At 39.7% G+C, this 27,777-nt stretch overlaps 3 protein-coding genes across 5 annotated transcripts; 1 reads left to right on the forward strand and 2 right to left on the reverse strand.

Moving 5' to 3' along the window:
* Positions 1-1,076: 1,076 nt before the first annotated feature.
* On the reverse strand, positions 1,077-6,119 carry LOC146697392 (uncharacterized). The gene is made up of 12 exons (XM_085476114.1): positions 5,939-6,119; positions 4,795-5,215; positions 4,614-4,646; positions 4,428-4,517; positions 3,945-4,016; positions 3,750-3,838; positions 3,535-3,637; positions 3,178-3,280; positions 3,047-3,098; positions 2,858-2,937; positions 1,771-2,636; positions 1,077-1,662 (listed from the first exon to the last, which is right to left on the reverse strand). Exons 2-11 carry the CDS (start codon positions 5,005-5,007, stop codon positions 2,101-2,103), a joined length of 1,371 nt encoding a protein of 456 aa, XP_085332240.1. The 5' UTR covers positions 5,008-5,215; positions 5,939-6,119; the 3' UTR covers positions 1,077-1,662; positions 1,771-2,100.
* A 1,427-nt stretch (positions 6,120-7,546) lies between these two features.
* Positions 7,547-13,128, forward strand: fam47e (family with sequence similarity 47 member E). The gene is made up of 4 exons (XM_085476120.1): positions 7,547-7,841; positions 11,426-11,753; positions 11,874-11,999; positions 12,357-13,128. Exons 1-3 carry the CDS (start codon positions 7,807-7,809, stop codon positions 11,994-11,996), a joined length of 486 nt encoding a protein of 161 aa, XP_085332246.1. The 5' UTR covers positions 7,547-7,806; the 3' UTR covers positions 11,997-11,999; positions 12,357-13,128.
* LOC146697394 (uncharacterized) lies at positions 12,897-27,395 on the reverse strand. 3 transcript variants are annotated; one of them, XR_014923395.1, is made up of 23 exons: positions 27,165-27,395; positions 27,025-27,082; positions 25,086-25,225; positions 24,581-24,768; positions 24,346-24,455; positions 23,963-24,266; positions 23,818-23,870; positions 23,462-23,572; positions 23,244-23,325; positions 22,964-23,086; positions 20,198-20,413; positions 19,822-20,058; positions 19,312-19,480; positions 17,914-18,066; positions 17,450-17,562; positions 17,073-17,231; positions 15,729-15,821; positions 15,411-15,533; positions 14,896-15,059; positions 14,546-14,596; positions 14,290-14,351; positions 13,517-14,002; positions 12,897-13,328 (listed from the first exon to the last, which is right to left on the reverse strand). XR_014923395.1 is itself a non-coding variant. In XM_085476115.1 (23 exons), exons 1-22 carry the CDS (start codon positions 27,295-27,297, stop codon positions 13,887-13,889), a joined length of 2,958 nt encoding a protein of 985 aa, XP_085332241.1. In that variant the 5' UTR covers positions 27,298-27,394; the 3' UTR covers positions 12,897-13,328; positions 13,844-13,886. The 3 variants fall into 3 exon arrangements, 2 of the variants coding, with proteins under 2 accessions (XP_085332241.1, XP_085332242.1); XM_085476115.1 differs by having other exon boundaries at positions 13,844-14,002; positions 27,165-27,394; XM_085476116.1 differs by lacking the exons at positions 12,897-13,328; positions 13,517-14,002 and having other exon boundaries at positions 14,290-14,420; positions 27,165-27,394.
* Between the last annotated feature and the right edge of the window lie 382 nt (positions 27,396-27,777).

A 27,777-nucleotide genomic window follows, 5' to 3' on the forward strand; every position in this document is an offset into this window, starting at 1 on the left:
CGATACCTGTCACTTTTTGGACATAGAGTATCAGCTGTTGAGAATCCTGGCTCATACAAAATAGAAGTAAAAGGTTTCAACATCCAGCCTTTTTATGATTAAATACAAAGTGTAATAACAGAGTTATTGGGGTGTGATTTTGTTAATAGTTAGTCTTAAGTATAAGTTTAATAGTAATGAGTAAGAAAATATAGCCAGAATAATGGAATGAGACTAACACCTGACCTCACACTGAGATTTGGTATGAAGTGGCATGTTTGTGCTAATGCTGACATTGGGGCTCAGAGTTCCTCTGTGTGTATATATTTGTGAACGTTAACTTGGCTAATGTCCAAGGGTTTGACTGCTTTCCTGTTGGATTGTATCACAAAGAACAGGGATAAGAGCACCAGTGGCCGTGCACACCCTCATCTCTCTCCTTCACCCGATCATTAGTGTTGGAAACCGGCATTAGCTCAGAGTAGATTAGACTTCAGTATAGTGCAAGTGATTTGATTTTATGATTATTTGATTCAGTTTTTTCTGTGTTCAAGCTCAATTACTTTAATAAAATATGTTGAATTCAAACAAATAAATAAACAAATAAACTGTGGACATTACCCTTTTAAACCTTTCTGAAACAAGACAGGTAAAAACCAGTGTATAAAAGTTTACATAGGTATAAATAGCTCTAACACTTTACTCCAGCCTGGCGTCCACACATGTGGACATCACATTTTGGGTTATTTAGACCAAAATACTAAATCTTGATCAACAAGTGCCTGATATACAGTTATGAGGACATTATACTGCAACTGTTCTATCGAAATTTCAAATTAATGTCCTCATATGTGGCTCTCATTTTTCTCAGAAACAAAAATTAGGTAAAAAAAAAACAAAACCTGGTAATTCTTTCTTTTTACATTCATCGGGTTCCAATCGGCCCAAATATCAAAGAGAAATTAAAAATGCATGCCATGGAAGATTTCGGGTCTTAGGGGGTTAAAATGACCAGACCCCTCCGGCCTGTTTTCCAGGCCACTAAATTAAACCCAGTCAATTACCAATTGAACAGAATAAAAACCTACGAGGTCCACTAATAGTCCAAAAGTCCAAATCTTTAATAGAAAAGACAGGCAGAACTCAAACAAACAATAATCCAAACGAGGAGCATATATACACACTGGAAAGTAAATAATTATAAGTTATTAAATCAGACTAATTAAATACAGTAAAACTAATAAGGGAAGACGAACACACGGGAAATAAAAATAACAGTGTAAACATACCAAAACTCAAAATAAAACAGGAAAGCTACTACAAACCGAGTGTGACACAATTACATTCATATTGAAACATATGTGATAATTTTCTTTCTTTGTAGCATTTTTAAGATATGTGTTAGAACAGTCATTATGCTGTTTGGATTAGGAACCAATCATTTTTGCCAAATAGTTAACACAAACTTAGAACAACAGTGAACAATTTTCAAGATTCTGATTTACAGAACAAACAAAAGTCACAAAAGGTTTCATTATTTAAGAGACAAGATCAAGTTTTTCACACAGGAATGAAATGACAGAATCCAGTGCAGCGGGGCCAAAGGTGTGTGTCAGCAAACTGAAGGTTGAGGAATCAGTCAGCTCATGTTTAAGATTGTGTTGGATTTTGAGAAGAGTCTGTCTGTTATTAGAAAGTAAGATTAACAATGTTACACCAATAACCCAAATACGGGGAAATGACAAATAATACCAAAAAAGATACAACTTTCATATTGTTTTACTAACTTACTTTGTCATATCAGCACTTGAATGGTCGATGCCTTTACAGACCATGTCTGTTGTGACATCGCAGGCCAATCTTCCGGCAAACCCGAGGGCTAGCTCCCCAGCCTCCTCTTCACTCAGAACACTAAACACTGTTACTTTAGTTTTGGCCTTCTTAGGCCTGTCAAGAATCATTGCGGGCAGTTTGGCTTTACGGCCCTAAAAAAGAAAAAGTGCAAACACCAAAAGAGCAGAGAGAGACACACACACGCGCACAAAGTTAAATGCTTTTGTTTACATGGTGTAATTGTGTATATGTTGCAGCAAATGCACAATTTCCAGCCACATTGTCACTTCATTGATACGAGTAACCCGGATTTATTTCAGGTGACATCAAAATCACGAAATGTATACCTACCCCAATCAAACCTCTGAAAACATGAACTGACATGTTCTCTGCATTGATTCTGCGCTTGATCTCGTCTTCTGTTATTGTGTAGGTTTTCTTTTTTGAGCTTGGTACAGATAAGCGACCATGCACTCTGTAAACTGTACTAGTTCCTTCTGAATCAGTTTGGAATTCTGTATCTGCATCGATCCTGTCAACATCATCAGCAGCAGCATTATCTGTACTCAGACTTGTGCCGTACACTTCTGTTTCTTTTTCTTTGTCTTCAGTCTGTGTACCTTCATCTCTGACTGTCAGTCTTCCTATCTCACTGTTACTTGTCGATTTGCTGCAGATGTTCTCTCCCTTAGGAACTTTTCCTTTGTCATTCGCTGCCTGATGCTTTCCCTGATGACATTCTTCACTGGCTACTTCTATTGCTCCTCCTGTATAGCCACCCACTATGCTGCACAACTCCTTTCCCTCTGCTGTGCTGCACTGTGCTGTTACATAAAGAAGAATGATATAAACAGCACTATATCAATTTAATTGTGAAGAGAAATCCCCACAATACGACACAGTTATGTCTAAAATAGTTTTGTGTAAAAAATGGATCTTGAAACGTCCACTTTAATTACACAGTCCTGGTGTGCAAAGGCAAAATTACGAAAAAAAAATTCACTTTAAACATTTTTGGACATTGTTTAGTTATATTGTGACTTACTCTCACAGAAGATACAGATGCCACAAACAGACTTTGAACAACGCATGTGCTTGTATGCACCACATTTCTGGCACTGCACCGGTGAATTAAAAAAAAAAAAAAAGAAGAAGAAATAAACAAACAAAAAACAAATGAACAAAGTCCATTAAATAAACAATCTATATGGCTAAGGACATGTCATAGTGTACCCGGTCTTTGGCTGCAATCACACACCAGCACTGACTGCACTTCCTAGTTCGATCTGCAAAATATAATTTGTTTAAGTACAAGTTACATTTTCCAATGTTAGAGAAAAAGAAGGCAGTTAATTTTATCTGTACCTATTGAGGAAAATAAGTAGTGGCAAAGTCGGGACCTGAGCTTTGTGATTTCAGTGTTGTACTCCTCCACTTGTGTTTTACCGTCAATGAGAGATTGGGCAAACTAATAATTGACGAAGAAAAAAAAAAGAACAAAAAGAACAAAAAGAATTAGATTAACAAAGAAATGTTTGTTTGTTTTTAACCCCCCCGAGAAAAAAAAAAAAAACAGAGCAACCAAAGCAAAGCATTACTGCTGAAATGGTTCAATCTACAAAAAAAATTGAGATTTTACCATCCTGCCTCTAAGGCTTTAAAAACTGAATAGGCAAAAATGTAAACATTACTTATATAGGTTAAAGCTATAGTTTTCAGTACCATTATGACATGCACTCCACATGAGTTCCCATCCTGTTGATGTGGGTGGCTCACATGTGACAAGGTCCACTCTCCAGCGCAGCCTCTTGCTGAAGCAAATGAGCTGAGAGATCGCACTTATTACAAATAAAAAGCATATAGAGAAATCAATAACCACGTTCGGTAATGATTTCAATTAAATTAAATATGTTATGTTAAATATGTTAATTAATTACCTCCAGTTTTTCAACGCCGCACTTTTTCTGACCTCCGACTCGCCAAATGAATTCATATAGACTATGGTCCTCTTGGGTATGTCACAAAACTGTTTTGTAAAAAGATGGATATGGTAGGCTTGGGCCTTGAGCTTTCCTAATGAGGGACACTGAAAAGTATCATGCACTAGAGAGTGCAAAATCTGTGCAACTTACAAACAAGGTCCAGTGGCTGCCGTTTTCCAGACAGGCTCCAATCAATTTCTCATACATCTGAAAGATGTTTTTCTGGAAATAAAAATAATGTGACAAGTATGTTTTTCTGTCAAGAATGACACTGCAAAACTGCAAAAGCTTGTCAGGTGAGACTTGTAATTAATTCTGCAGATACACAAACATATAGAAAGTGTCATTTTTGGTTTACATTAATTAATTTCTATAGTGTGTACAAAACAAATCAAGACCACAGACTCAACACGCACCACTAAATTTTTGGTGTTCTTTATCAGTTGGCCAAGACAGAAATGTTTTAATCTGTGTGCATTGCTTTTGAACAAGTCTTTACACAGAAAAGGTTTCAGAAAGGTATTTTTCAGGTTCTTCTGACAAGGCTTCAATTTTGGAAAATGCTGTTTGTTTATAGTGGCAACTTATAAACCCTTTGTGATAAGAACATAGTTACCACAGTCCAAGTCATACCTTCAAAAAGTATGCACTTTGTGCTCTTGTGGACCCATCCAAAATTTTTCCAGTGATTTGGCTTGGTATTGGATAAATGTGAGGGAAATTCTATAAAAATAACATAAATACACCTATGTTTTCAAGTACATTACAAAAAACGTAAACATGCTATGTCATTATGATCAAACAAGCTTTTCAACATACCTCACACTGCAAATAGATTAGGCCATCTATTACCTTATAAAACAAATAAATAAATACATATAAATAAAAACAGAACTAAGGAACACGATTCATTAAGTAAATTGTACAATAAAGTGTATTTAAAGCAGAATTTAACATTAGTTTTATGACAACATAAAAGGATTTTTATGTCAAGAGGTACCTCATCTGAAATGTTAGTCTGGTCAAACAGGGATTTCAAACTTGAAATACCAATAGAGTTTGGTCCAGCTACTCCCACAAGGTAATCTGTGAGAAAGCATATGCTGTAGTCAACAGATATCATTTTCTTTTTGCATGCTGCAACCATCATCCATTTCAGTCTTCTAGGAGCTTTGTCTGGTTGTAGTTCTTTTTTCTCCTCCTCTCCCCTCATCTATTAATTAAATTGTTTTCTGACCTTCCTAACTGTTTCCGACCTGTCTTCCCAATGTGATGTTTAAGCAATATATGTATGGTCAGAAGGGGGTGAAATTTTCATTGCAGTTGTACGTGTAACATTGCATGTGATAATAAAAGGCTTGATTGGTTGATTATTCAACATGAGTTGACATTTACCTGACATTGTGAAGGAGTCACAGTTTCTGTAAGGGTGTAAGAACATAACATGTGGATTTGTTACACTTCTTTTTCACAAGTTAATAACAATCAATAATTTTCATTCCATTATTTACAAGCTATCACACGATGTCCCAGGGACAACATCTACACGATGTCCCTGGGACAACATTTACACGATGTCCCTGGGACAACATTTACACGATGTCCCAGGGACAACATTTACACGATGTCCCAGGGACAACATCTACACGATGTCCCTGGGACAACATTTACACGATGTCCCTGGGACAACATTTACACGATGTCCCTGGGACAACATCTACACGATGTCCCAGGGACAACATTTACACGATGTCCCAGGGACAACAATTACACGATGTCCCAGGGACAACATCTACACGATGTACCAGGACAAATTTGTAAATTTCTGGATTACTGTTAATCTCCATAGAATCAAGAACTCATGTCCAGTTTCACAGCTATGAACCAGTTAATTATGTTTCCAGGTGATAGTTTGATTCATAGATTCAGCACACAACCATAAGTCTAGGCCTTTTAGTCCAGATTCTCTTCACTTATGTTTGTAAAATGATCAGGGAAGCTACTGCAATTTTGCCTGACCCAACCCCCGGGCCACGAAACACCCAAAAAGTTGGGGAACACTGGTTAGCTAATGCTGTCGTCAAGTAGCCTATCGCTAGCAAACAAACAGCAAGCCAAGTGAGGAACATATGTATAATGCTTACCGTTTATTAAAGGAAAGTATCCTAAATTGACTTCAAATTCGGCGGACAGGCGGCTGTTTTTCGCTTCTTCACTTGTATTTCGAAATACTCGAAGGCGGGTATTTCGAAGTCGCAAAGGAATGACGTCACAAGAAGGTGATTGGTCACTTGCAATGTTGAACCTGGAACAACATTAATTATGATGATGTGGGAACAATGCTGACACGAGGAAATCAGATCGTCCTACTGTATGCACCTGTGTACATTTTAACATAGGCAGGTTTCTGGTGTCACTGTCACATGGCTGCATTCAAGCGGACTGTGTTGCTGGCAAAGAAAACTGAAACTGCGCATTAGACAGTTCACTGACTGCATTTGAACAGCTTACTAACTCAGTTTGTTTCTATAAATAGGGATCATCAGAGCTCAAAGAGGGGAAACAGAAGTCTCTCTGTCCCAGCAGTCTTTTCCCTGATGTTTAAACAGCAGGAGAGTCCGGGGACCTAAACTGGAGCTAATTAGCTAATTCATGAGGCCTGAAGGGAGCAACATGTGATTTAATGCAGTCGGCAGCAACAGCCATGTTTCTAAACAACAGGTTTTGTCATTAATTTCTATACAATCTGAACAATTTCTCACATTAGCAGAAAAATATGGAAAGTATGCTTTAAGAGTCAAGTACAAATGTATCCTGGGAAACACAGAAGGATTTTAGGCAACTTATCTCTACTGGAGATGTGTGTTGTATCTAAAGATATGTTTGACTTTGTAGTTGCAGTAGCACATATGAAAACAACATCTACTGATCCACACTGAGGGGACATAGGTTTGTTTTAAATCAACACCTTTGATTAGGCATGGCTTGTTACACACCCACATTATGTTGATATGTAGATTAGTTACACTGGCATTCTTACTGGGACAAGTGACATTTCTTTTTCTGAATAAGGCAGCGACTTGGCTTATAAGATGTCAGTGCAAACTGAAGACAATGGTGAAGAGGACTGTCAATCAGTGAACAATGACAGCTGCTTTTTTTTTTTTTTTATCGAGTTTGTACGTGAAAAGCTTGATTCACATGTGTATGTCGACCCAAACATAACGAGCATGACGACTACTACTTTCTTAATGTTAGGAAACTGGTGGGTGTTGACATCAGTCCAAAACTCGTCAGTGGAAGGGCTCACCGCAAAGCCCCCCACTGTTACAACACCACGAGTCCATGTAACCGACCAGAAAGCTTCTCTTTCAACTTCGCTATGAAATCAGTCATCACATCCACGACTTGGGCCGGTGATGAGATGCATTTGCGGAGTGTCGGAAAATGCACCCTCTGCTCAACTCAGTCGAAAAGAAGGTTAAGCTTGACTTTAGATGTACACAGTGTTAATGACAGTTTTGGCTCTGTAGTAAAACATTTAGGTTATTCAGTTATTATTTCTGTCGTACAGAAAGCAGACATTGGCCATAAAGCTGTTGTCCAGAATGTGATTCAAGTGTTTCTGATTTTTATCTTTTTTTTGCCTGCTACTGGGGAACAAAGTTGTGATCTCCTCCCTTTGAACACCGCAACACGCTCACTGCAAATTAAACACATAGGTTGGGTATTTGGATTTGGCGGTAAAATAAACAAATACTCGTCGGTACTTGTTTGCTGTACACCATAAATGTGACACAGCGGAGACATAATGAAAGCAAAAGTTATTTTAACCTGGGTTCCTTTCATATGAAAATTAGCAGTTTTAGCAAATTAACTAGATTTTTTGCGGCTTCCGCTGTTACCATAGTTACTGAGTAACAAACCGCCGTCGAACGTCACGAGTCAGCAAACGTAACGCTTGTTTTTCGTGGGGTTTTCCAAAACTCATTAACAGATAATATTTACGAAGATGGAGTCTAAAACCAAACAACCAGTTTTTCCTTGGTAAGTCACTTAATTTTTTTTTTTACTGTACTTTTTCTTTTATTTACAAGAAAATATTTGCATTCGCCCTTTTTAACCACTGCTAAGAGAAGTGTCATTGCACTGTCTAAAAAGATGTACTTGTAATGTAATAGTGTTAACTAATGTTACTTGTAAATAGAAATCGAACTAATACATAACATCCCCTTTCAGACTGCTTTATTTCTGGCAAACAGCAATAAATGCATTTACTCATCTACAAGTACAATTATTTCAGCTTTATGCTAATGTTGTATTGCAGTGCAGCAGGCCTGCATGCTCCAGTTAATTTATATGCTGAGTAACCTTATGCGTATAAAACACCGTATAAGTAACATAAGGGCTTATCTAATGAATTTAACTCCATCTCACATAGGTTCAACAATAAAATATAATATTATAAAATGGCTACAATAGGACAGTTACATAAAATACTAATTTCCTACTCATATTTTGCTTCTACGCTTGAGGGACAATTTGCTTCAAAGAGCATTTTTCCTAGTTGTATTATTGGCAGTATTTTATGTGTGCATTTCTAATACCTATTTCATTTTTACTTTTCAGACCATTGCACTGGTTTAACCTCCTAATTTCTCTTTGCTATTTGGGTTGATTGGGACCTGATGAATGTAAAAACAAAGAATTACCAGATTCTTTTTTAACCTGATTTTTGTATCTGAGAAAAATTTGATCCACATATGAGGACATTCGTTTTAAATTTTGATAGAACAGTAGCAGTATACGGTCCTTGTAAGTGGATATCAGGTCCTTGTAGAGCAAAATTTAGTATTTTGGTCTAGACAACCCAAAATATGATGTCCACATATTGTTCACCATCACTGATGCTGCCTCTTAGACCTACTTCCTGTGTTTGCCCACCTAACCTGAACAAGTATGAGGGCAGGGATGAGGAGACTTGAGAAATACATAGAATTCAGATGAGGAAGAGGAAAAGGGAGAGGCAGGACTAGAGAAGACAAACATGGTACTCTACATCACCGCACGCATGGAAAGAGTGCTATTTAAAATTGTCACTGAGCTGCTTTATTTATATCTTTATTTATATTCTAAAGGATGAGAGATGTGCATGTAAGTGGGGGGGGGGGGGGGGGGGGTTGATGTATGCCATTATGCTGCTGAGAGAGAGGCGACACAGCTGGACGCTTTACCCTGGTTAAGAATTTCAATATCTCTGAGATTGAGAACACAGTACAGAATAAATAATAAGACAACACCAGTCTGCAGGTAATCTAAGGGAACTAGAGAAACACAAATAACAAAATATAATGCCACTGTTCTTAAGCGGGTAAAAGGATTAAATGCTGGCATGCCACAAGAATTAATAAATAAACAATAACATTTTTTCAAGTTAGATAGAGAGTGCTTGAAAAGTTTGCTGGCTATGTCCCAAAATAAGATTTTTAATCCCCAACAAGATATACTAACACCGTCTTTGTTGATAGATTTTCGCATATATTGTCTCTGTAGACATCATGCAAATGTTATGGCACATTAACTCGGACACTCCTCACCTGAATTTTTCATAAAGATCTGAACAACCAAGGAGACTCTTAGTTAACAAAGGTGATGAATACAGTTGTCATACAACTAATAATACCCTTGGAAAGCTTATAAAGGTCACACTACCAGAAGTAAACATTGCTTTCTTTGCAGACTGTAGCATAATATATCTGAAACTGGTAAAAGTCATACACCAGACTACTCCAATTTCCCTCAGTAAGAATCTGAAACTTGAACTTGCTTTAAACTGCGCTATGCTACAAAATATGATATTGCTACTGCCAAAAGTTTGGAAAGACAGATAAGGGTGTTCATGTAGGAGAATGTTTTTGCAGTATCAAAAAGTCTAAACACAAGAACATTTTGTTGAATTCCATTCCAGCAAATAATAATAATAATTAAATAAATAAATAAACTATCAAGCCTTTTTAAAAAATAAACCATTTTATCATTTGAGCAGATAAAGAAGGACATGGGAGTTAGTACAGACTACATAAGTGTCTAGCTGGCAGAGGTAAATATAAAGACAACTCAGAGAACAGAGTGCAAGTATGTGAAGCAGAAGCATGTTACCTTTTCAAATACACAAAAAGTGTCTGCTTACATGATGAGACACTTTAATTAAAAAAAAAAAAAAGTTTCATTCCTGAAGGACCAGGCTCCATGACATATTAAAGACTTCACATTACCAAACTTTAGAAAAGCTCCTAAAAGTAGAATGGGAGGCAGAGCCTTCACTTGCCACGCTCCTTTCCTGTGGAACGAGCTGTCTATGATCAGGAGACAGACGTTACCTACTTTTAGTTTTTGTTTTAAAGCTTATAGGTAGGGCTAGATTAAGTGAGTCTGAACCATGCCTTAGTTAGGCTTCTATACAGTCAGGCTGCTGGGAGATTTCCCACGATGCACTGCATGTCTTTTATTCTCCACTCCCACTACAGCATTCTCTCATAAACTATGAGAGTGTTTTATACATTGTGTCTTTCCATTCACTTCCTCCTTCTGCTTGATGTTTCTTCCTGTTAAAAAGAGCATCTTCCTCTCCACCATCACTTCCTGATTTCCTATTTTTTGTATGTTTGTCACACAAAAATGTTTCAAATTATCCAAAATATTTAAATATTAGACAAAGACAACACAAGTACCGTAATTAAAATATTCAATTTCTGAATGACAGTATTAAGGGAGAAAACAATATCTAAACCTACATGCCCCCCAAATCTAGTAACTGGTTGGGCCAACTTAGCAGCAACAACTGTGAAAGAGTCTTTTTCAGCACTGAGAAGGAATTTTGGCCCACTTATCTCTGCAGAATTGTTGTAATTCAGCCATGATGGAGGGTTTTCAAGCATGAACCGCCTTTTTAAGGTCATGCCACAGTATCTCAGTTGCATTCAGGTCAGGACTTTGACTTTAATTTCTCTTTGCTATTTGGGCTGACTGGGACCTGATGAATATAAAAACAAAGAGTTACGTGATTTTTTTTTTTTTTTACCTGATTTTTGTTTCTGAGAAAAATAAGATCCACATATGAGGACATTCGCTTTAAATTTCGATAGGACATTGGCAGTATAATGTCCTTGTAAGTGGATATCAGGCCCTTGTAGAGCAAAATTTAGTATTTTGTTCTAGACAACCCAAAATGTGATGTCCACCTATGTGGACACCAGGTCATAGGAGGTTAATGATAAACACCGCGATTTAGAAACTGCATTTTGTGTTTACTTGTGCTATCTTTGTCCAATATTTAAATTCTATGATTTGAAACATTTAATTGTGACAAACATACAAAAAAATAGGAAAGGGGCAAACACTTCTGTCACAACTGCTGTTGTGATATATATAAATTGCACATTTTCAACCTTCTTCTTAACAGAATATGAAAAACAGCTTCTAGAAAAATATCTGTGTTGTTCAGCAGGAAATGCACAATGAGTGTCTGCTTTGATATATCTGCTTTTGTTTCTCTGAACAACACAAATTCGCTTTTACTGGGTTGTATTCATGTTGTTTCACAAAGTTTTTACGTTTCTCTAAATCCCCAGGTACAGGGAAAGGTTGCAAGCAAAGTATCTTAAAGCCCCGGATAACAAGCTGTCATCTATCAGGTGTTGGCGTTTCACAAACACCAGTCTCTGCTCATCAGTGACACCTGGGGTCTACACAGGAGTCTCACCTCTTATTTTCCCGGGGACTCAAGAGCACAACTCCAGTCAAACGCCTAGAAAGAGCATCTCTAAAGAGCATGCCTGCTTCTCAAAGCAGATGATCCAGAAGCAGATTCGCAGTACGTATGTCGCTTCTGTAGAGGAAAAACTCAAGCAGCACCCTCTGGCTATGTACCCTCACTATAAGGATCACCTGACTCCTGAAGTAAGCTCCTCTATGCCAGAATGACATAGCTTCAGGTTAGGCAGATAAATGATGCCTGAATGAAGGCAAATACCTTCACACTGTGTTAAAACATATTTACATGGTCTTATTGTTCTCTAGTTATTTAATCGGGTGGTGGCTGTTTTGGACCCAGATTTGAGTGTGAGCAATGCCTCTGCACTTCCTGCACCTTCAGAAGACCTCGCAGAGGAGGAGGTCAAAACAGGAAACAGCCAAACTTAAAATGTAGGTACACACGCAGCTTAGAAATACCTGGCTATTTTAGTAATGCCCAACATGACTTCTCTGCTTAAATGCAGAGAAGTCACGATGTCCAAAATCCAACTCCAAGAAACCCTTCTATATAATAAAAAAACACATATAAAGAGTATCAAGAGAGACCAGTTGGTCTCAGTAAAACTGAACACAATTAAGGACATCAAAGTATAGTTTTCAGGAGATAGTCTGCCTTCCTGGTAAAAGGTTTGTTATCTCAAACTTTTCAGTTTGAGATAACAAACTAACAAGAGAGCACATTACTGTTTCGCAGAAGTTACAAAATAACTATTATAATGACATGATACTTATGTTTGACTTTTGCAGGATGAATGCTTCTGATGGTGCTCCTCCTTCAAGTCTGTTTGCCACCAATTGTGCCCATTCAAGCACACAGCAACTTCTCAGGTTTTTGTATAAAATCCCAACCAGGAAGGCTATTCATATTTCCAAAGCAAGAACAAAATTCAGTACAGATCACAAATATAAGTGAAATATAAATTTTGATATCTTTTACTTGGGGAGGAAAAAAACAGTTACGTGCAAAAATAAACAAATTCAAGAGTCTGGCAACAGGTCCAAGTAGCTGAACTAAAATGTAAACAAGAGATAGAATGGGGACTTGGATCTGGCACAAATCTCAAGAAAACCCATCGTCCTTTCCCGTCTAACGTAACAAACAGCTGGTTTCATGGCAAGTAACACAAACCATCAAGAGTGAAGAGGATACAAAATATTTGGATTTAAAGACCTCTGTGTGGTAGGTCCACATCGTTTGTATATGGAAAAAGCTCAAGAGGATACAAAGGACAAGGGTGTTTAAGTATGACTTTATTTCTAAAGAATCTCCTTTTTTTGAAGAGTAAGATAAAGATCAATAACAAGAGGTGTGTATATTTGTTATCATATAAAGGAAATATGGATAATTAAGTAGTGCTTATAAACAAAGGATGGCAGAAGATTTCCAGAGTCCCTAAAAGCAGCCGGAACTGTACTAGATGTACTGTATGGGCAGCATGTGTCCCAACTACTTGAATCACAGCTTTTATTGTAAATTTATTATAAATCTATGCTATGAATAAAATAATTATTAAGAGACTTCACATTTTTCAAGCACTTTATTTAAACATGATAATACAGCTGATTGTTTTTTCAAATCAATCAAATCAAATCAAATCACTTTTATTGTCACATCACATGTGGAGGTACACTGGTACAGTACATGTGAGTGAAATTCTTGTTTTTTCAAAACTTTCTGCTGTCAGAGTTCATTCTTGTGACCTTTGAAAAATGAGGCATCTGTAAGACAAAAAAGAAAAAAACATAAAGGTATGATATTTGACAGATTATGATCAATCAGAAACACAATGGAATGTTAAGCATGAGATGCTGTGAGATGCTAAAGGACAAGTGTAATAGCCTTTAACGCAGAACTGGATTTCAGCTGCTGTCACACCTAAAAGTCTTTTCATCTGTTACTGACTTACCTTTAACTACATGACTCTTCTTGTTGATGTTATTCAGCCTTTCCTACACATTCAAAGACTCTGAAATGGTTGCCTTGATCTCTCCAGTAAAAGAATAAACTATAAATGACTCAATCTGTACAAACAGTTGACTCATGTCATGATATCGATGTAGAGTGAACAATGCTTGTAACATGTTTTTTAAAACAATGTAACTGTAACTATCATCAACAGCAGGAAACAGTTTTCAAAGTAAAAGTGTTCAAATCAGTTTGGTTTGTTCCTGACTACTGTCTGAATGACCTCAGTTTTGCTCAGTTGTGATCATTAAGAACTTTAAGAACTTACTGATAAAAGAAGAGGGGTTCAGAAGCATTTTGACGTGTCTCTGTTAGTTGTTGGGGTCAGAGGTCAGGAGAGAGTGAACTGGTGACCTGCGACCCAGTGAGAGTAGCGGTGGTGAGGAAGTATCCCTCACTGCAGTCTCTGGTATTAATATAAAATTGCCTAAAAAGCAGAGTGTCTGTTACAGATTTAAACCAAATCTTATTTTATTAAACTGCTCTATCTTGCATTATCTAGAGTTATCTATTAAACTATCTATTAAATATTTTCTTGATGATTTTCTTGTTCAGTAACTTAAAAAAACCTGCGTATTTAACCAAACAACAACCAAGACCAATTAATAGTGATAAGAAACTGTTGCAGGTCTAAAATTAAATTAAAATAAAATAAATTAATGCTTAGTAATAAGAAATTAGATATATTAAATAAAAACTGCTTATGAAACTCACTCTGACTGAAGGACTTGATTATTTTCTCATCTGGTTCAGCTGTCTTCAGGAAACATAGCTCGCTGTACACAGTGTGTGTGCAAACAGAGATTCATTACATTGCTTTACAGGCCTGTAGCACACTGCAGGACCTTTCATGAGAGGTAACAGGTCACATGGCTATATGGTGGGATCATCTCACAGCCTTAGGGCAAGTCACACTCACAAAGTCATGCAAAATATTTAGAAAAACAAAAACAAGGGGCACTTTCCCTACCTGCTGAAGGTATTTCTCCTCAGTTTGTAGCCAGTATCGCAATGATCAGTTCTGCGTCACAGACAAAAGAAATATTACAATATGGGTAAAGTGAGATATAACAAGAGCGTATGAGAGTACAGCAGAAATTTGGGTACATACAAGCATTTGAATGATAAAAGGCAATTTTTTTACATTTTATATTACAACATAGACTTTGAAACTGTGTGGTCAGTGAAAGCACTCACCACGTAGGGCTCATCTATGATTTCTTGCTCACTTAGAAATATCACATGATTTCCATATGTGACCTAAGTCGGCCTAAGAATAAAGCTAATGCTTGGGGTGTGTGGGAACTGAGCCAGACGTACAATGCGGTTCTGTGTACTCTCTCTGGTGCAGACCTCCTCCTGTGGAAGCTGCTGCCAGTGGTGCTGTTATCGGTGTGTGGTCCAGGGTTCTCCAAAATCCCTCCTCTCAGGATTTTGTCAAGAGATCTGAGCTCACAAGTGGGGCTCTCCAGCTGCCTCCTTGACTTCAGCAGCCAAAAAGATGTGCATGACAATGTAAATGAAGTGATATTTGGTAATATATTTATTAAAATGTTCATTTTTAACAGTGAAATCAAAATATATGGGACAGTCTTCTTTTATCTGAATTAAATCAATAAAAACACATAAAACTGTCTCCGCAGTCCAACACAAATAGCATTTCAACCCTGTGTTGAAATTATTTACAGTCTGTTTTCTTTCCCAGCTCCAGGAATGCAATTCAAAGGCTGAGCAGATGTCTCGTGTCTGTACAGCCAAATAAAATGATTCACACAAGCACTTGACAGACTGAAAGCAGGAGGGATAGGCGAGATATAGGGAGTTTCTCACTGTACCTTGATCTTGGCGTTGAAGGCATGCTGGGAGGAAGGTGGAGCAGTGTGTGCAGATGGGATCAGGGAGTCCAGATCAGGTGGACACACTTTCAGAGCTGTGTGCAGATTTTGACCTTGGAGCTCCTACAGAAAACAAATGTGGTCATGTCTCCCACTGAAAGATGTGCAATATTTAAAAATTATAGCCTAGCCTAACACACAGCTGAGAACCTTAGCATTGAGCACTTATTGTGTTTTTTTCTATACACAGACATAGAATACAGCATATTCTTGATTATAAAAAAGCTCTGTCCTACTAATTATGTAGAACAGCTTTACCTTCAAGTGGAGGGCATGGTGGAGTTTTAAGCGGAAATATTCCTGCTCCCGCAGCTGGATAAAATCCTGACAGTTTGCAAAGCTCTCCGACATCTTTTGAAATACAAAAAGAAACTGCGGTCACACTGGGACACAAACAGAGATACAAGAGGACTGACAAAGTTCCTTTTTATACTTGTCTCTATAAAATTTTGAACTTTTAATTCAAAAGGAACACAATTATTCTTTGGGAAACAGGAAAGTATGATGCTACCAATTGTAGAATCTTTTAATTAATTTTTATTTTAAAAGGATAATGAACATTAACAGAAGCATGTGGGCCCATCATGTAAATGGGGAAGATTATGTACTGCTTCCATAAGAGTCAGCCAGGTGCTACTAATCAAAATGCACTGGATTTTCTAATCATCAGACTTGAACACCTGTATAAAACCAGAATTTTGGCAGCTTGGTCTGGTGCATTCAGCTGTTTAATTAACACAATGCCAAAATCGTCCCATGAATGGATACCCCAGCAACATCAGACTGCGCATTGCTCAGAGAATTAGGAAAAAACCCAAAAGCTACCTCTCCAACTCTACAGGCCAGTTAGCATGTTAAATGTTCCGGTGCATGACTATTGAAGAAAGCTGAACAAGTATGGCTTGCTTGGAAGGGTTTCCAGGAGAAAGCTTCCTCTCTCTCTAAAAAGAACAGGCTACACAGCTTAAGTGAAATCTGAACAAACCACAGGACCTCTAGAACGATGTTCTTCAAAGTCAAAGTGGAAACATTTGGCCATAATGCACAGCCACAAAACCAAACAGAGCATTATCAGCTTAAATACTTCATGCCAAGTCAAAGGGATGAAATGGGCTTGTTTTGCAGCCATGGGACCTGTAGTCATTAAGTCGACCATGAACTCCTCTGTATGTTAAAGTATTCTAAAATCAAATATGTGGTCATATATGTGTCAGCTGACGCTTGGCCGTAACTGTGTCACGGAACAGGACAATGATCACAAGCACAGCAGCAAATCTACATCAGGATGGCCGAAAAGAAAAGAATCAAGGTGTTACAATGGTCCAGTAAAGTTCAGGCCATAATTAGAAGAGTAAAGAGCATTTTATGATTTTATTAAACAGTGTCAGCAAAGGAAAAAAAAGCAAACAGGGGAAACTGTTAAAAAAGAAAACAGTTACCCCCTGAGGAGAAAGTGTATTTTAAAACATTTATTCTTCACCGCACACTGCTTACACTCAAACCTCTGCATGTTTCAGGCAGTCACCAACATATTCACGCTTCTAAAAATTGCAGGTGTCAAAAATTGTGTCATGACTAAAATGAAGTGTAAATGAATGCCACCTTGTGAAGGATTGCCTCCAGCTCACTGATCCTATCTGTTAACTGCTGATCTTTGGAGCGAAGCACCTCCAGCTCGTTAGCAAGTTGTCTCTTCTCCTCCCTGACGAAGGTTAGTTCCTGGAGCTGACGCTCGGTCTCCAAGTTCTGGCAGTCTTTCTCCTGGACAAGAAGAGAACATGGAGTAATGCCTATCTCACTTCAGATGAATGTGAAGAACTGGAAAAAGTATGAAAAATTAACTGCCAAAAAAGCAACAAAACCCCCCCCCAAAAAAACAGTTGTATAGTGTTGCATATTTGAAGACTACTGATTAAGACATTTTGACTGCTATGTCATCAAGAGCTAACTTGTCAAAAGTTAACATGGTAAAAGCTCACGTGATGCAGCTTCTCCACTTTCTCCTCCAGATGTTGAATTTTGCTCTGCATCAAGTCCACCTGCTCTCTCCTGCCAGTGATCTCCTTCTGCATGTCCAAGGCTACCTGGAGGCCTGAAGTGGAGTCAAACCATGGGACAGAAAGATGGCAACATAAATAATCACAGAGCTCTTCTTTAGGATGGATTACAGGGTAGGGAATTACAGATTACATCTCTCAGACTGAAATGAAGCACAGGAGGTCAGAAAGTGAATTGAATACATTTCACTAATATTAAATTTTTTGTTCTCTGAAATGCAAAATGTCTCTGTGATACTAAAGGTCGCTAACGTGAAAGTACTTCACTGTAATCTGTGCACCTGACCAAATATATATATGAAAATCACAAGCAGTTCCTCAGAGTTTTATTTGTTCATGAAGACTTTTAATTAAGTTGCATTTTAAATTATAAACATTGATCAAACCATGTCTGTCAGCCCCTTTGAGGGTCCCCAAGGTGCTCTGGATCTGATCTAGCTCATCGTGGGCGTTCCTTATCTGACTCTGAAGATTCAGCACCACACCCTCATGCTCCTCGTTCTTACAGCTGTGCAGCCGTTGCAGCTCCTTGTGCTCCTCTGAAATCGTGCCCGGACAAACACGTGTTACGTCCAGAGAGAGAAATAGACGGTAACACATAAGCAAACACACACCACAACAGAAGGGCTTGGTTAACAGTGTAAACATACCAAACATAATTCTTTGCTTTCTTAACACAGCAGGACAAGAAGATAATTTGATTAGACTAAAAGCCAGGAGAGCTAAAGTTTTTCGAGAAACGCCTCCATGGTCTACACAGTAATTCCTGGTAAATGGAAGGCTTGACTTCAGCAGTTTATTGATTAGAGGTATCAGACGACCCAAAGATGGATGCTTAGCTTATGTTATACAGGGTTTACACAGTGTTCTTACACTTAACAAAACGTTTTGCATTCTCCTGTCGTTGTTGTCCATTTGATAAGAAATAATGTGTTTTAAAATTGAGAAAATTAAGCTGTCTTCAGTGAGGGTCGTTGATATGTGCAGGAAAACCCTGAATACAGTAAAAATGTACTTTGCCAGCTTACTATTCTAGGCAGCACATTTCAGACATGTCTATATTAACCTGGACACTGATACTTAGGTTAGTACTGTAATGAGGGCAAGGGAACAAGGTCACCCTGGTAAAAGAGATTTCAACAGGAATTCCTCTTAAAATGAAAGATAAAAACAAACAAACACATAAATAACTATCCATGTCTCCACTCAGTAACAGAACAGAGTCAGGGTCTATCATTCAAGGTAATCAAGCACAAAACTTCAAACACTTCTCTGTGCTTACTATGAAGGTATTTTTGAGTGTTATCTAAATTAAATTCAATTTCATTGGTTAACACCTGAATGTAACTGTAATAACTTTAATCTATTTGCTGGCTTTTTTTAAACAGCTTTTTTTCTCCCTGGAAATCAGACTCTTACCAAGATTACAATGCTTTTGCTAAATTCTCCTCAAAGTCTGAGTGTCTGAGTGGAATGCCTCTCTTACAAAACCTAAAGCCTTTTTTAAGATATTCTATTGCATAGTGTGAGACAAACTGCATGTCACAGACAGTAAGGGTGTAAACAATTCTCCTAAACCACAATTTGGTTAATTACACAGTTTTCTTTAAAGGGAATGAATAACAAGAGAAATGGCAGATTTGTGTTAACCACAGATCACTTAAACATTACTGTCAACAGAATCATCATTAATCAGCTGAACAGCATCTTTAAACTTTCATCAGACTACGCTTTAACCAGTCACCTTATTTCACTGATTGTGAAACAGGGTACATTCAACTCACTAGTAAGGCTAACTAACTGCACACGTCGCAGTTCCAGCTGGGTGGTAAGCTGCTGTTTCTCCAGAGTCTCCTCCCGGATGCGCTGGCTCTGCTCAGCCACAGAGGCCTCGAGCTGTCGTCTCTCATGCTCTACAGCAGCCAGGTGGGACTTATGGCGATCTACCTCAGCCTTACCGGCAAATGGTAATAGAAAAAAGAGAAAAGGTGGCATTAGGACAGGGGTGGGCAACTCCAGGCCTTGAGGGCCGGTGTCCCTGCAGGTTTTAGATGTGTCCTTGAACCAACACAGCTGATTTAAATGGCTAAATTAGCTCCTCAACATGTCCTGAAGTTCTCCAGAGGCCTGGTAACAAACTAATCATGTGATTCAGGTGTGTTGACCCAAAGTGAGATCTAAAACCTGCAGGACACTGGCCCTCGGGGCCTGGAATTGCCCACCCCTGCATTAGGACATGTCAACAGGAAAAAAGAAAGGGAAAAATGTGTTTTGACCTAATACTTGCTTCTGACCCTTAGCTGCTGCATCTCCAGCTTGTGCTGGTTGAGCTGGTTGCTGAGGAGGCTGTTCTCCTGTTGAAGATCATCGATGGTGCAGCTTTGTTGGACTGTCATCTGGATGCTGCTCTCGATCTGGAACTTTAGAAGATCTATCGTCTTCTCTCTGTCACTCAGCTTCAGCTTCAATGTCTCTTGTTCTATCTGCAGGGTCTGGCACTGACTCTGAGCCTCTTTTAACCTGTTAAGATGCTAAAAAAAATATTTAAGCCTGAATTCACTGAAAATGGTGATCTCTCCCCCCACAAAAAAATTTATAAAAAACATTAAAAATATTCTCTCTAAAGAAAAAAAGGCACCTGACACAAACACATTTTCTTAAGTGTATTACTTGATGAGTTTCTTGTTGCTTTAAGTGGAATTCTTTGTCTTTCTCCCACAGGAGTTCCTGGGATTTCCTTCCCTCGTGGTCCCTCTGCTCCAGCAGGGCCTCTAGGCGGGTTTTCTCCTCCCCAGCTTGGTGAAGCTGCTCCTTAGTCACCTTCAGCTGCCCTCGAAGGACCTTTAATCCCTCCTGGAGCTCACACTGCTGCTGGTCACAGCACCTCTGGATAAAGCAGGAAGCACAGTGAGTTGCCTGCACTGGAATGGGCAAAAATTATAATCTTTTGGAATTTTACACATTAAGGCAACCCTCTCTGAACGTTGAATCAGAATCAGAATGGGGTTTATTGCCAAATGTTGAGCAGGTTTACAACATTAGGAAATTGCTGCGGTGCTTCAGTGCAAACATAGTGTCATAAATAGCACTTAAATAGACATGGAAAAAAATAAAAGTAGGGATAAGAATTAAAAGTGCTACGTGGAAAGATATGTGCATGAGATATACATGAGATATATACATGAGAATAAGAATTAAGAGTGCTACGTTGAAAGATATATACATGAGTGCAGGTGGTGATCAGTGCCAAACATGGAATGATGCAGTGAACACAGCGTAGGGTCATGTGTTAGTGGTGGGAACAGTCATATGGCTATTGTTCATGTGTCCAACAGCAGAGGGGAAGAAACTGTTCTTATGGCGAGAGATTCTGGTGCGAATGGACCGGAGCCTCCTGCCTGAGGGGAGCAGGTCAAACAGACTGTGTCCAGGGTGAGAAGGGTCAGCTGAGATCCGAGCTGCACGCCGCAATGTCCTGGAGGTGTACAGGTCCTGCAAAGATGGGAGTCTGCAGCCAATCACCTTCTCAGCAGAGCGCACAACACGCTGCAGTCTCTGTTTGTCCCTGATAGTGGCTCCAGCGTACCACACGGTGATGGAGGAGGTGAGGATGGACTCGATGATTGCGGTGTAGAACTGCATCATCGTCCGTGTTGGCAGGTTGAATTTCTTCAGCTGCCTCAGGAAGTACATCCTCTGCTGGGCTTTCTTGATGACGGAGGTGATGGTGGGCTCCCACTTCAGGTCCTGGGTGATGGTGGTACCCAGGAAGCGGAATGAGTCCACAGAGGTGATGGGGGTGTCAGTCAGGATGATGGGGGGGAGTGGAGCTGTGTGCTTCCAGAAGTCCACAATAATCTCCACTGTCTTCTGGGCATTCAGCACCAGGTTGTTGTGGCTGCACCAGGTCACCAGACGTTCAACCTCCCTCCTGTAGGCAGACTCGTCCCCGTCCGAGATGAGTCCAATAACGGTGGTGTCATCTGCAAACTTGATTAGCTTGACAGACTGGTGGGTGGAGGTGCAGCAGTTGGTGTACAGGGAGAAGAGCAGAGGAGAAAGAACACAGCCCTGAGGGGAGCCGGTGCTGATGGTCCGGGAGTCCGAGACATTCTTTCCCAGCCTCACATGCTGCTTCCTGTCCGTCAGGAAGTCAGTGATCCACCGGCAGATGGGATCAGGCACATTCATCTGGGAAAGCTTGTCTCGGAGATGGTCTGGAAGGATGGTGTTGAAGGCAGAGCTGAAGTCCACAAACAGGATCCTGGCGTAGGTTCCTGGGGAGTCCAGATGCTGCAGGATGAAGTGTAGGGCCATGTTGATGGCGTCGTCTACAGACGTGTTGGCTCTATATGCAAACTGCAGGGGGTCCAGGAGGGGGGCCGTGAGGGTCCTGAGATGGGAGAGAACTAGGCGCTCAAAAGACTTCATGACCACAGATGTCAGAGCCACGGGTCTGTAGTCATTTAGTCCAGTGATCCTAGGTTTCTTGGGGACAGGGATTATGGTGGTGAGAACTGCTCCTTACATAGTAAGATTGTGAGTATAGTAAATCATGAGGCCAAAATTAACAGCAACCTTGTTGAATCCACATGGGCTAAATAGCCAACTGGAAATGACAACTACTGAGTCCAATTAGCTTTTGTGTCTTTAGATGGCATGTGGGAAAAAACTTTATTCGTTACACAACACTAATGCCAAGCGGGAGATAGCAGTTGCCCAGTGTATGACCAGTGTATGCCTAAATAGCTTGTTTGGGTGACTGAAAAATCACCAGAGTTGTATAAAAAACACTGTATTTCCTTTCCTCAGCCTTTGGCAACACATTTTATTTATCAAATAACAGGAAAATACACAGACTTCTTTTAACTGAGGTAACACAGGCTCATTACCTCAATGATCATGCTTCCATCCTTAGCTAATGCCCAAAGGCTAACTTTAAGACAGAAAAAAACCCAGGTCTCTTGGATAGTGTTGTTGCTTTGTAATTTGCATGCCCAGTTACATTGTTTTTTACATATTGCCTCACAGCAACAATGAACTCCAGCCTTCTAGTGTTGGCATTACAGAAAGACCTGATCAGTCAGGATGTTCAAACTTCAGTTGCTATAAAGGAAATTGTTGCCCTATTGTATAGATGGCGGTGCAGTACATAAGAACAGTATGAAAATATTAGTTATTACAAGAGGGGTGGTACAGGCTCAGTTTATACTGCCTTAGTAACCTTAAAACCCATCCATTTATAAAAAGCCTCCTTCTGGTTTTGCTAATTGTCTTTGACCACTCCCACCTACAGCTAAAGAAGTTTCACAAGCAGATTAAATAAATTACATAATTTTACCTAAACTTGACACAAAGTTTAATCCGGCATAACCACTGTACTTTAATACACCGACATAACAGTTTATGCACAGAAGCAAAACTGTGGTACCACACCTTATGTTGTTTAAGCTGAGAATGAAGTTCCATTGCCTGTTGCAATGATTTGTCTTTTTCTTGCTGCTGAGCACTCAAGAGCTGCGTCTGAGCCTCACTTAGCTGCTGCTCCAGACCACAAACCTACAACATGACAAAACACATTCACAAACCACATAAAAAAGACGCACATACTGGCCATTTACTGGTGCTGCTTCTCCACATCCAAGCAGCACAGTTCAGAGAAGCGAATTTATATGTGCCTTACTTAATAACTTCATCTTTTCAACATCATCTTTACCTTATCTTTAAGGCTGGAAAAGGTTGACTCCAATTCTCTGGCCTGATACTCGTGCAGTGAGGGCGGTCTCACGGTGAGTTTTCTGGGTATACAAATCATGAGTGAATACTTCTCATATTGTCTGACAGGTTTACAGTAATACAGAAACCAGCAGGGAGTTATCACTGCAAACTATCTGATGAATAATAAAAAGAAGACATTTTTTCACAGCCACTTACTTGAGCAATTCCACTTTGGCACACAAGTTGAAGCTGTTGTCTTTCGATGAGCTCAGTATATCAGTCAACATCGCCATCTCCTGGCCAAGAGTTGAAATGAGGTGTTCCAGTCTAAGTTGACACATTTTGCACAGGGTTTATTTACACGGTTAAGGTAGGGCACAGCAACTTTTTAAGTTTACTTTGTTTCTTTGATGTAAATTTGCTGGTTTACTTTGTACTTCGTGTGAGTGAATGGAAAATCTTTAGCTTTTGTACAACAGGTTTGACAAACCCAGCTCTAAGAATCTGTGATGGGCAGTTGTTGACATTCAGTAAATGACAGAATTCACTGATTAGTTAGGAAAATGATATACCTTTCTTGTTCAATTGCTCCACTGTATTCCTTGTTCCCCATCTGTTCTTCTGACTGATATGAAACAGAAAGAAATAAATCATGAGAGTCATATTTTTTTTGCAAAATACACCCATTATTGTACTCTACTGAATGCTATCACTTACCAAAAAAGGCCTCCCCTGTAGCTTGTCATTGAGATCCACATTTGCCTTATTAGGAATAAATTGCTGCGTTTTGCGATTCTCATGTTTAGTGCTGGTAACTGAGTGCTCAGATTGTTTCCCATCCAATGTATGATACACCTCCTTTATGGTCTGCTCCAATGTTTCAACTTTCCTATTAAGCGCGACCGCCTCATTCTCCATCTCCTGCAGCTTCTTGTCCCTCGACCTTTTGAGTTTCTGAAGCTCTTCCAACAAGCACAGCATCTTTTCCATCTGATCAACGTGTTTCCTCGAATCCTTTAATCTATAAATCAAAAGATTTGTGGGTCAAAGTGATTCAGGCATTTTATTTTATATATGTAGAACTGTATCTGTGTTTTCACCTCAGGTCAGACAGGGCATCATTCTCCATCTGGACTTTATGCAGCTCAGTTTTCAGGTTTGTGATGGCTTTCTGAGGACAGCATGTTTCTTGTTCAGCTTGATTAACTGTCTGTGTTTGGGGAGATGAAACATAAAAGATACATAATGCAGAGAGTGCACTACCCTCCTCTGCTATTAACATCACACATGACCAAACTATTACATAAGATTTCATGGCTGCAATAAAATATGAACCTTGTTGAGCTGCAAGTCTGACAGCTGCTGAAGGCAGTCATCCATTGCATTTTCTAACACCTGCTTTCCAGGAGAGCTGATGTCCCTTTGGGCTACTTCCTGGTTTAAAATATCCAGACCAAAGACCAAAGGCTGAGTCACTGCCTGCTGGTGGGTTGGAAGAAAGGAGGAATCTCCAGGAGAGTCATCTGCCAAAACAGCAACAGATGTTTAAAACACTCAGAGCGTACACTGTCACTGTTAAGCTAGGGTGTTTGTTTATGTTGAATTCTTTCCCTTCATATCTGTGTATGCATGATAGTTATTTGGATTTAAACATTTTCTGAGACCCAAATAGCTTAGAAGAATTTGAGCTTCAGTACTTCTGTGCCTTTAGTTTTCAGCCATTTTATTCTACTCTGGATTTTGTAAAACAATAATAAATAAGCCATTAGATAACACATTTCCCCCCCATCTTTCAAGTTAGAGCAGCATAAACAAGATGTGTGGAAACACTTGTACTTACAGATATGAGGTTTAATATCATGGCAGCTTTGTCCAGGTGACCTACAGCTGCCGCCAAATCTCTCCAGAACCACCTTAGTTGCATTTTCCACCTCTTCTTGTAGTCTCTGGGTTTCTTTGGTGCGGCGATCAAGCTCATCACTGTCAATACATAGAAGCTCAGGCTTAGACTAACTCATACAGTGAATTCAGTTCAGATTTGTTTACTAATGGTACCCACTGCAGCACAGCCTGATTTATTTTCTTTGATCAAAACAGAATGTTTTAAGCCTAATCGTTAAAGCTGTGAGGAAGACTGCCATGCATCAAAACCAGGACCTGGCTCCACAGGAGAGGATAGCTGAAGGCTCTGCCTCCCACTTTACTTAAAGCACAGTGAACCACAAGTAAGCCTGACAGGGCAGTCTTACAATGAAGTGCTCTGTTAGGATAATATGGTACTATGAGGTCTCTAAGATATTAAGATAAGATAAGATAAGATAACCTTTATTAGTCCCACACGTGGGAAATTTGTTTTGTCACAGCAGGAAGTGGACAGTGCAAAAGTTATGAGGCAAAAATTAGAATACAATAAGAATAAATACAGTACACAACTGTACAGAATAGAATAAAATAATATACTATATACAGTAGAATAAAATAAAATAAATATACAATAAGATAAAAATAGAATACAAATACAAATACTATATACAACTGAGTAAAAATACAACGATGACAGAAAGGATTATTGCACTTAGTATTATTGCATATGTATGGATGTGTGTGCTTGATCAGTTAAAGTCTTTATTATGGAGTCTGACAGCAGTGGGGAGGAAAGACCTGCGAAATCTCTCCGTCCCACACCGTGGGTGCCGCAGTCTCCCACTGAAGGAGCTGCTCAGTGCTGTCACAGTCTGCTGCATGGGGTGGGAGATGTTGTCCATCAGGGATGACAGCTTAGCCGCCGTTCTCCTGTCACTCACCACCTCCACTGGGTCCAGAGGGCATCCTAGAACAGAGCTGGCCCTTCGGATCACCCTGTTCAGTCTCTTCCTGTCCCCAGCAGAGATGCTGCCGCCCCAGCAGACCACACCATAAAAGATAGCAGAAGCCACAACAGAGTCATAGAATTTCTTCAGGAGTGGGCCCTCCACTCCAAACGACCTGAGTCTCCGCAGCAGGTACAGCCTGCTCTGCCCTTTCCTGTAGAGGGCGTCTGAGTTATGAGTCCAGTCCAGTCTATTGTTCAGATGAACACCAAGGTACCTGTAGCTGTCCACAGCCTCAATGTCCATACCTTGGATGTTCAGTGGTTGCAGTGGAGAATGCTTGTGCCTGCGGAAGTCTACCACCAGTTCCTTGGTTTTACTGGCGTTGATCTGGAGGTAGTTCAGCTGGCACCAGTCCACAAAGTCTTGGGTCAGACCTCTGTACTCCTTGTCGTCCCCATCAGTGATGAGGCCGACTATTGCAGAGTCATCAGAGAACTTCTGCAGGAAGCACTGGGTGGAATTGTGGGAGAAGTCTGCAGTGTAGATGGTGAAGAGGAACGGAGCCAGAACCGTTCCCTATTCAATTTTGGCTTCAACAGGGAGCCAACACGGGACAAATGCGATCTCTCTTTCCAGTCCCTGTTAATACTCTTGCTGCTGTGACTTGGATGACGATTTGATGATTTGGATGCTTTTTCAGGGAGCTTTTAGAACAGCCGGATTAATAGGAATTATAACAGTCCATCCAAGAGTGGCACATGCATGATCTACCTTTCAGTTCACTGTGAGACAGGACATTTTTAATCTTGACAATACAGTGCAATAGAGTGAAAGAAGCAAGTCTAAGTTCTTTTTTTAAATGTTTATCTTTCATTGGGTCTGTCCTTTAGCATCTTTGGGACAAAAAACGTAGTGCGCGTCATTTTTTCAGTGCAAAAGCTGTTAAGTTATGGTGAGGAACCTTACCTCAGCTCCTCCAGTGTCACACTGTTGAATCTCAACGGAAGAGGGCCATCATGGGGATCTGTAAAGTAAATAGGAACCGTCCAAGTTACTGAAACAAAGTTTAGCATACTAACAGGCAATACTTTGCTTATTTAGCTTACCAGCGGTTCCAGTTCCTGCCGCTGTTGCTGTTCTATCTTTCGCTGTGTAATGGTATCGTAAAACGTTAGTGCCACTATTGATGGAAAGCCTATAGCTCTGGGGCTCAGAGGGCTGGGACCCCGTGGAAGACATCTCATTTTTTATGTCAAGTCATTGATTAAGACATTTACAAGAACCTGGAAATGACAACTGCTAACGAGTTGCTAGAGCGCGCAGTTTCATCACCATGGAAACAGCATCGGTGGTAGTGACGTGTCATGCGCAAAAGCATCGGCTCTAATTGGAAGAGCCAACTCCCATCATATTTGCCAAATAAAGATAAAATATGAGGCTACAGATGGTAATATATTAAGAGCAATTGGGAGCCAAAAGAGCCAGCTCTTCTTTGGGAGCCGTGCCACAAGAGCCATCACTAATCCGTAGCTAATTTGGCCGACGTAGTTGAGCGGTCTTTGAGTGTAACCGTTAAAATATAATGACAGACTTGTATGTGAAAGTCAGAACCGATGAACTGCAAGTTTATCGGTTAAGTGACCGTAAACCGTAAACATAAGTACTGCCGACGACTGTCACCGCCAACAGGCGCCTTTTTGTGCCACTTTGTGACGCCAA

The sequence above is a fragment of the Copadichromis virginalis genome, linkage group LG12, assembly GCF_057382275.1.
Source record: "Copadichromis virginalis isolate Kocher_CV1m ecotype Utaka linkage group LG12, C_Virginalis_male_GT1.1, whole genome shotgun sequence".
NCBI lineage: Eukaryota > Metazoa > Chordata > Actinopteri > Cichliformes > Cichlidae > Copadichromis > Copadichromis virginalis.

Coding starts and splice junctions, on each gene's coding strand:
- LOC146697392 (XM_085476114.1), bottom strand. CDS start 5,007: ATGAGGGGAGAGGAGGAGAAAAAAGAACTACAACCAGACAAAGCTCCT. Junction 3,281..3,534: donor GTGGAGTGCATGTCATAATG/GTACTGAAAACT, acceptor GTCAATTATTAG/TTTGCCCAATCTCTCATTGA. Junction 3,099..3,177: donor CTACTTATTTTCCTCAATAG/GTACAGATAAAA, acceptor TATATTTTGCAG/ATCGAACTAGGAAGTGCAGT.
- fam47e (XM_085476120.1), top strand. CDS start 7,807: ATGGAGTCTAAAACCAAACAACCAGTTTTTCCTTG. Junction 7,842..11,425: donor AAACAACCAGTTTTTCCTTG/GTAAGTCACTTA, acceptor CTAAATCCCCAG/GTACAGGGAAAGGTTGCAAG. Junction 11,754..11,873: donor AGGATCACCTGACTCCTGAA/GTAAGCTCCTCT, acceptor ATTGTTCTCTAG/TTATTTAATCGGGTGGTGGC.
- LOC146697394 (XM_085476115.1), bottom strand. CDS start 27,297: ATGTCTTCCACGGGGTCCCAGCCCTCTGAGCCCCAGAGCTATAGGCTT. Junction 20,414..22,963: donor CTCAGCTTAAACAACATAAG/GTGTGGTACCAC, acceptor TGCTTTATCCAG/AGGTGCTGTGACCAGCAGCA. Junction 17,563..17,913: donor CAAAGGGGCTGACAGACATG/GTTTGATCAATG, acceptor ACTCCACTTCAG/GCCTCCAGGTAGCCTTGGAC.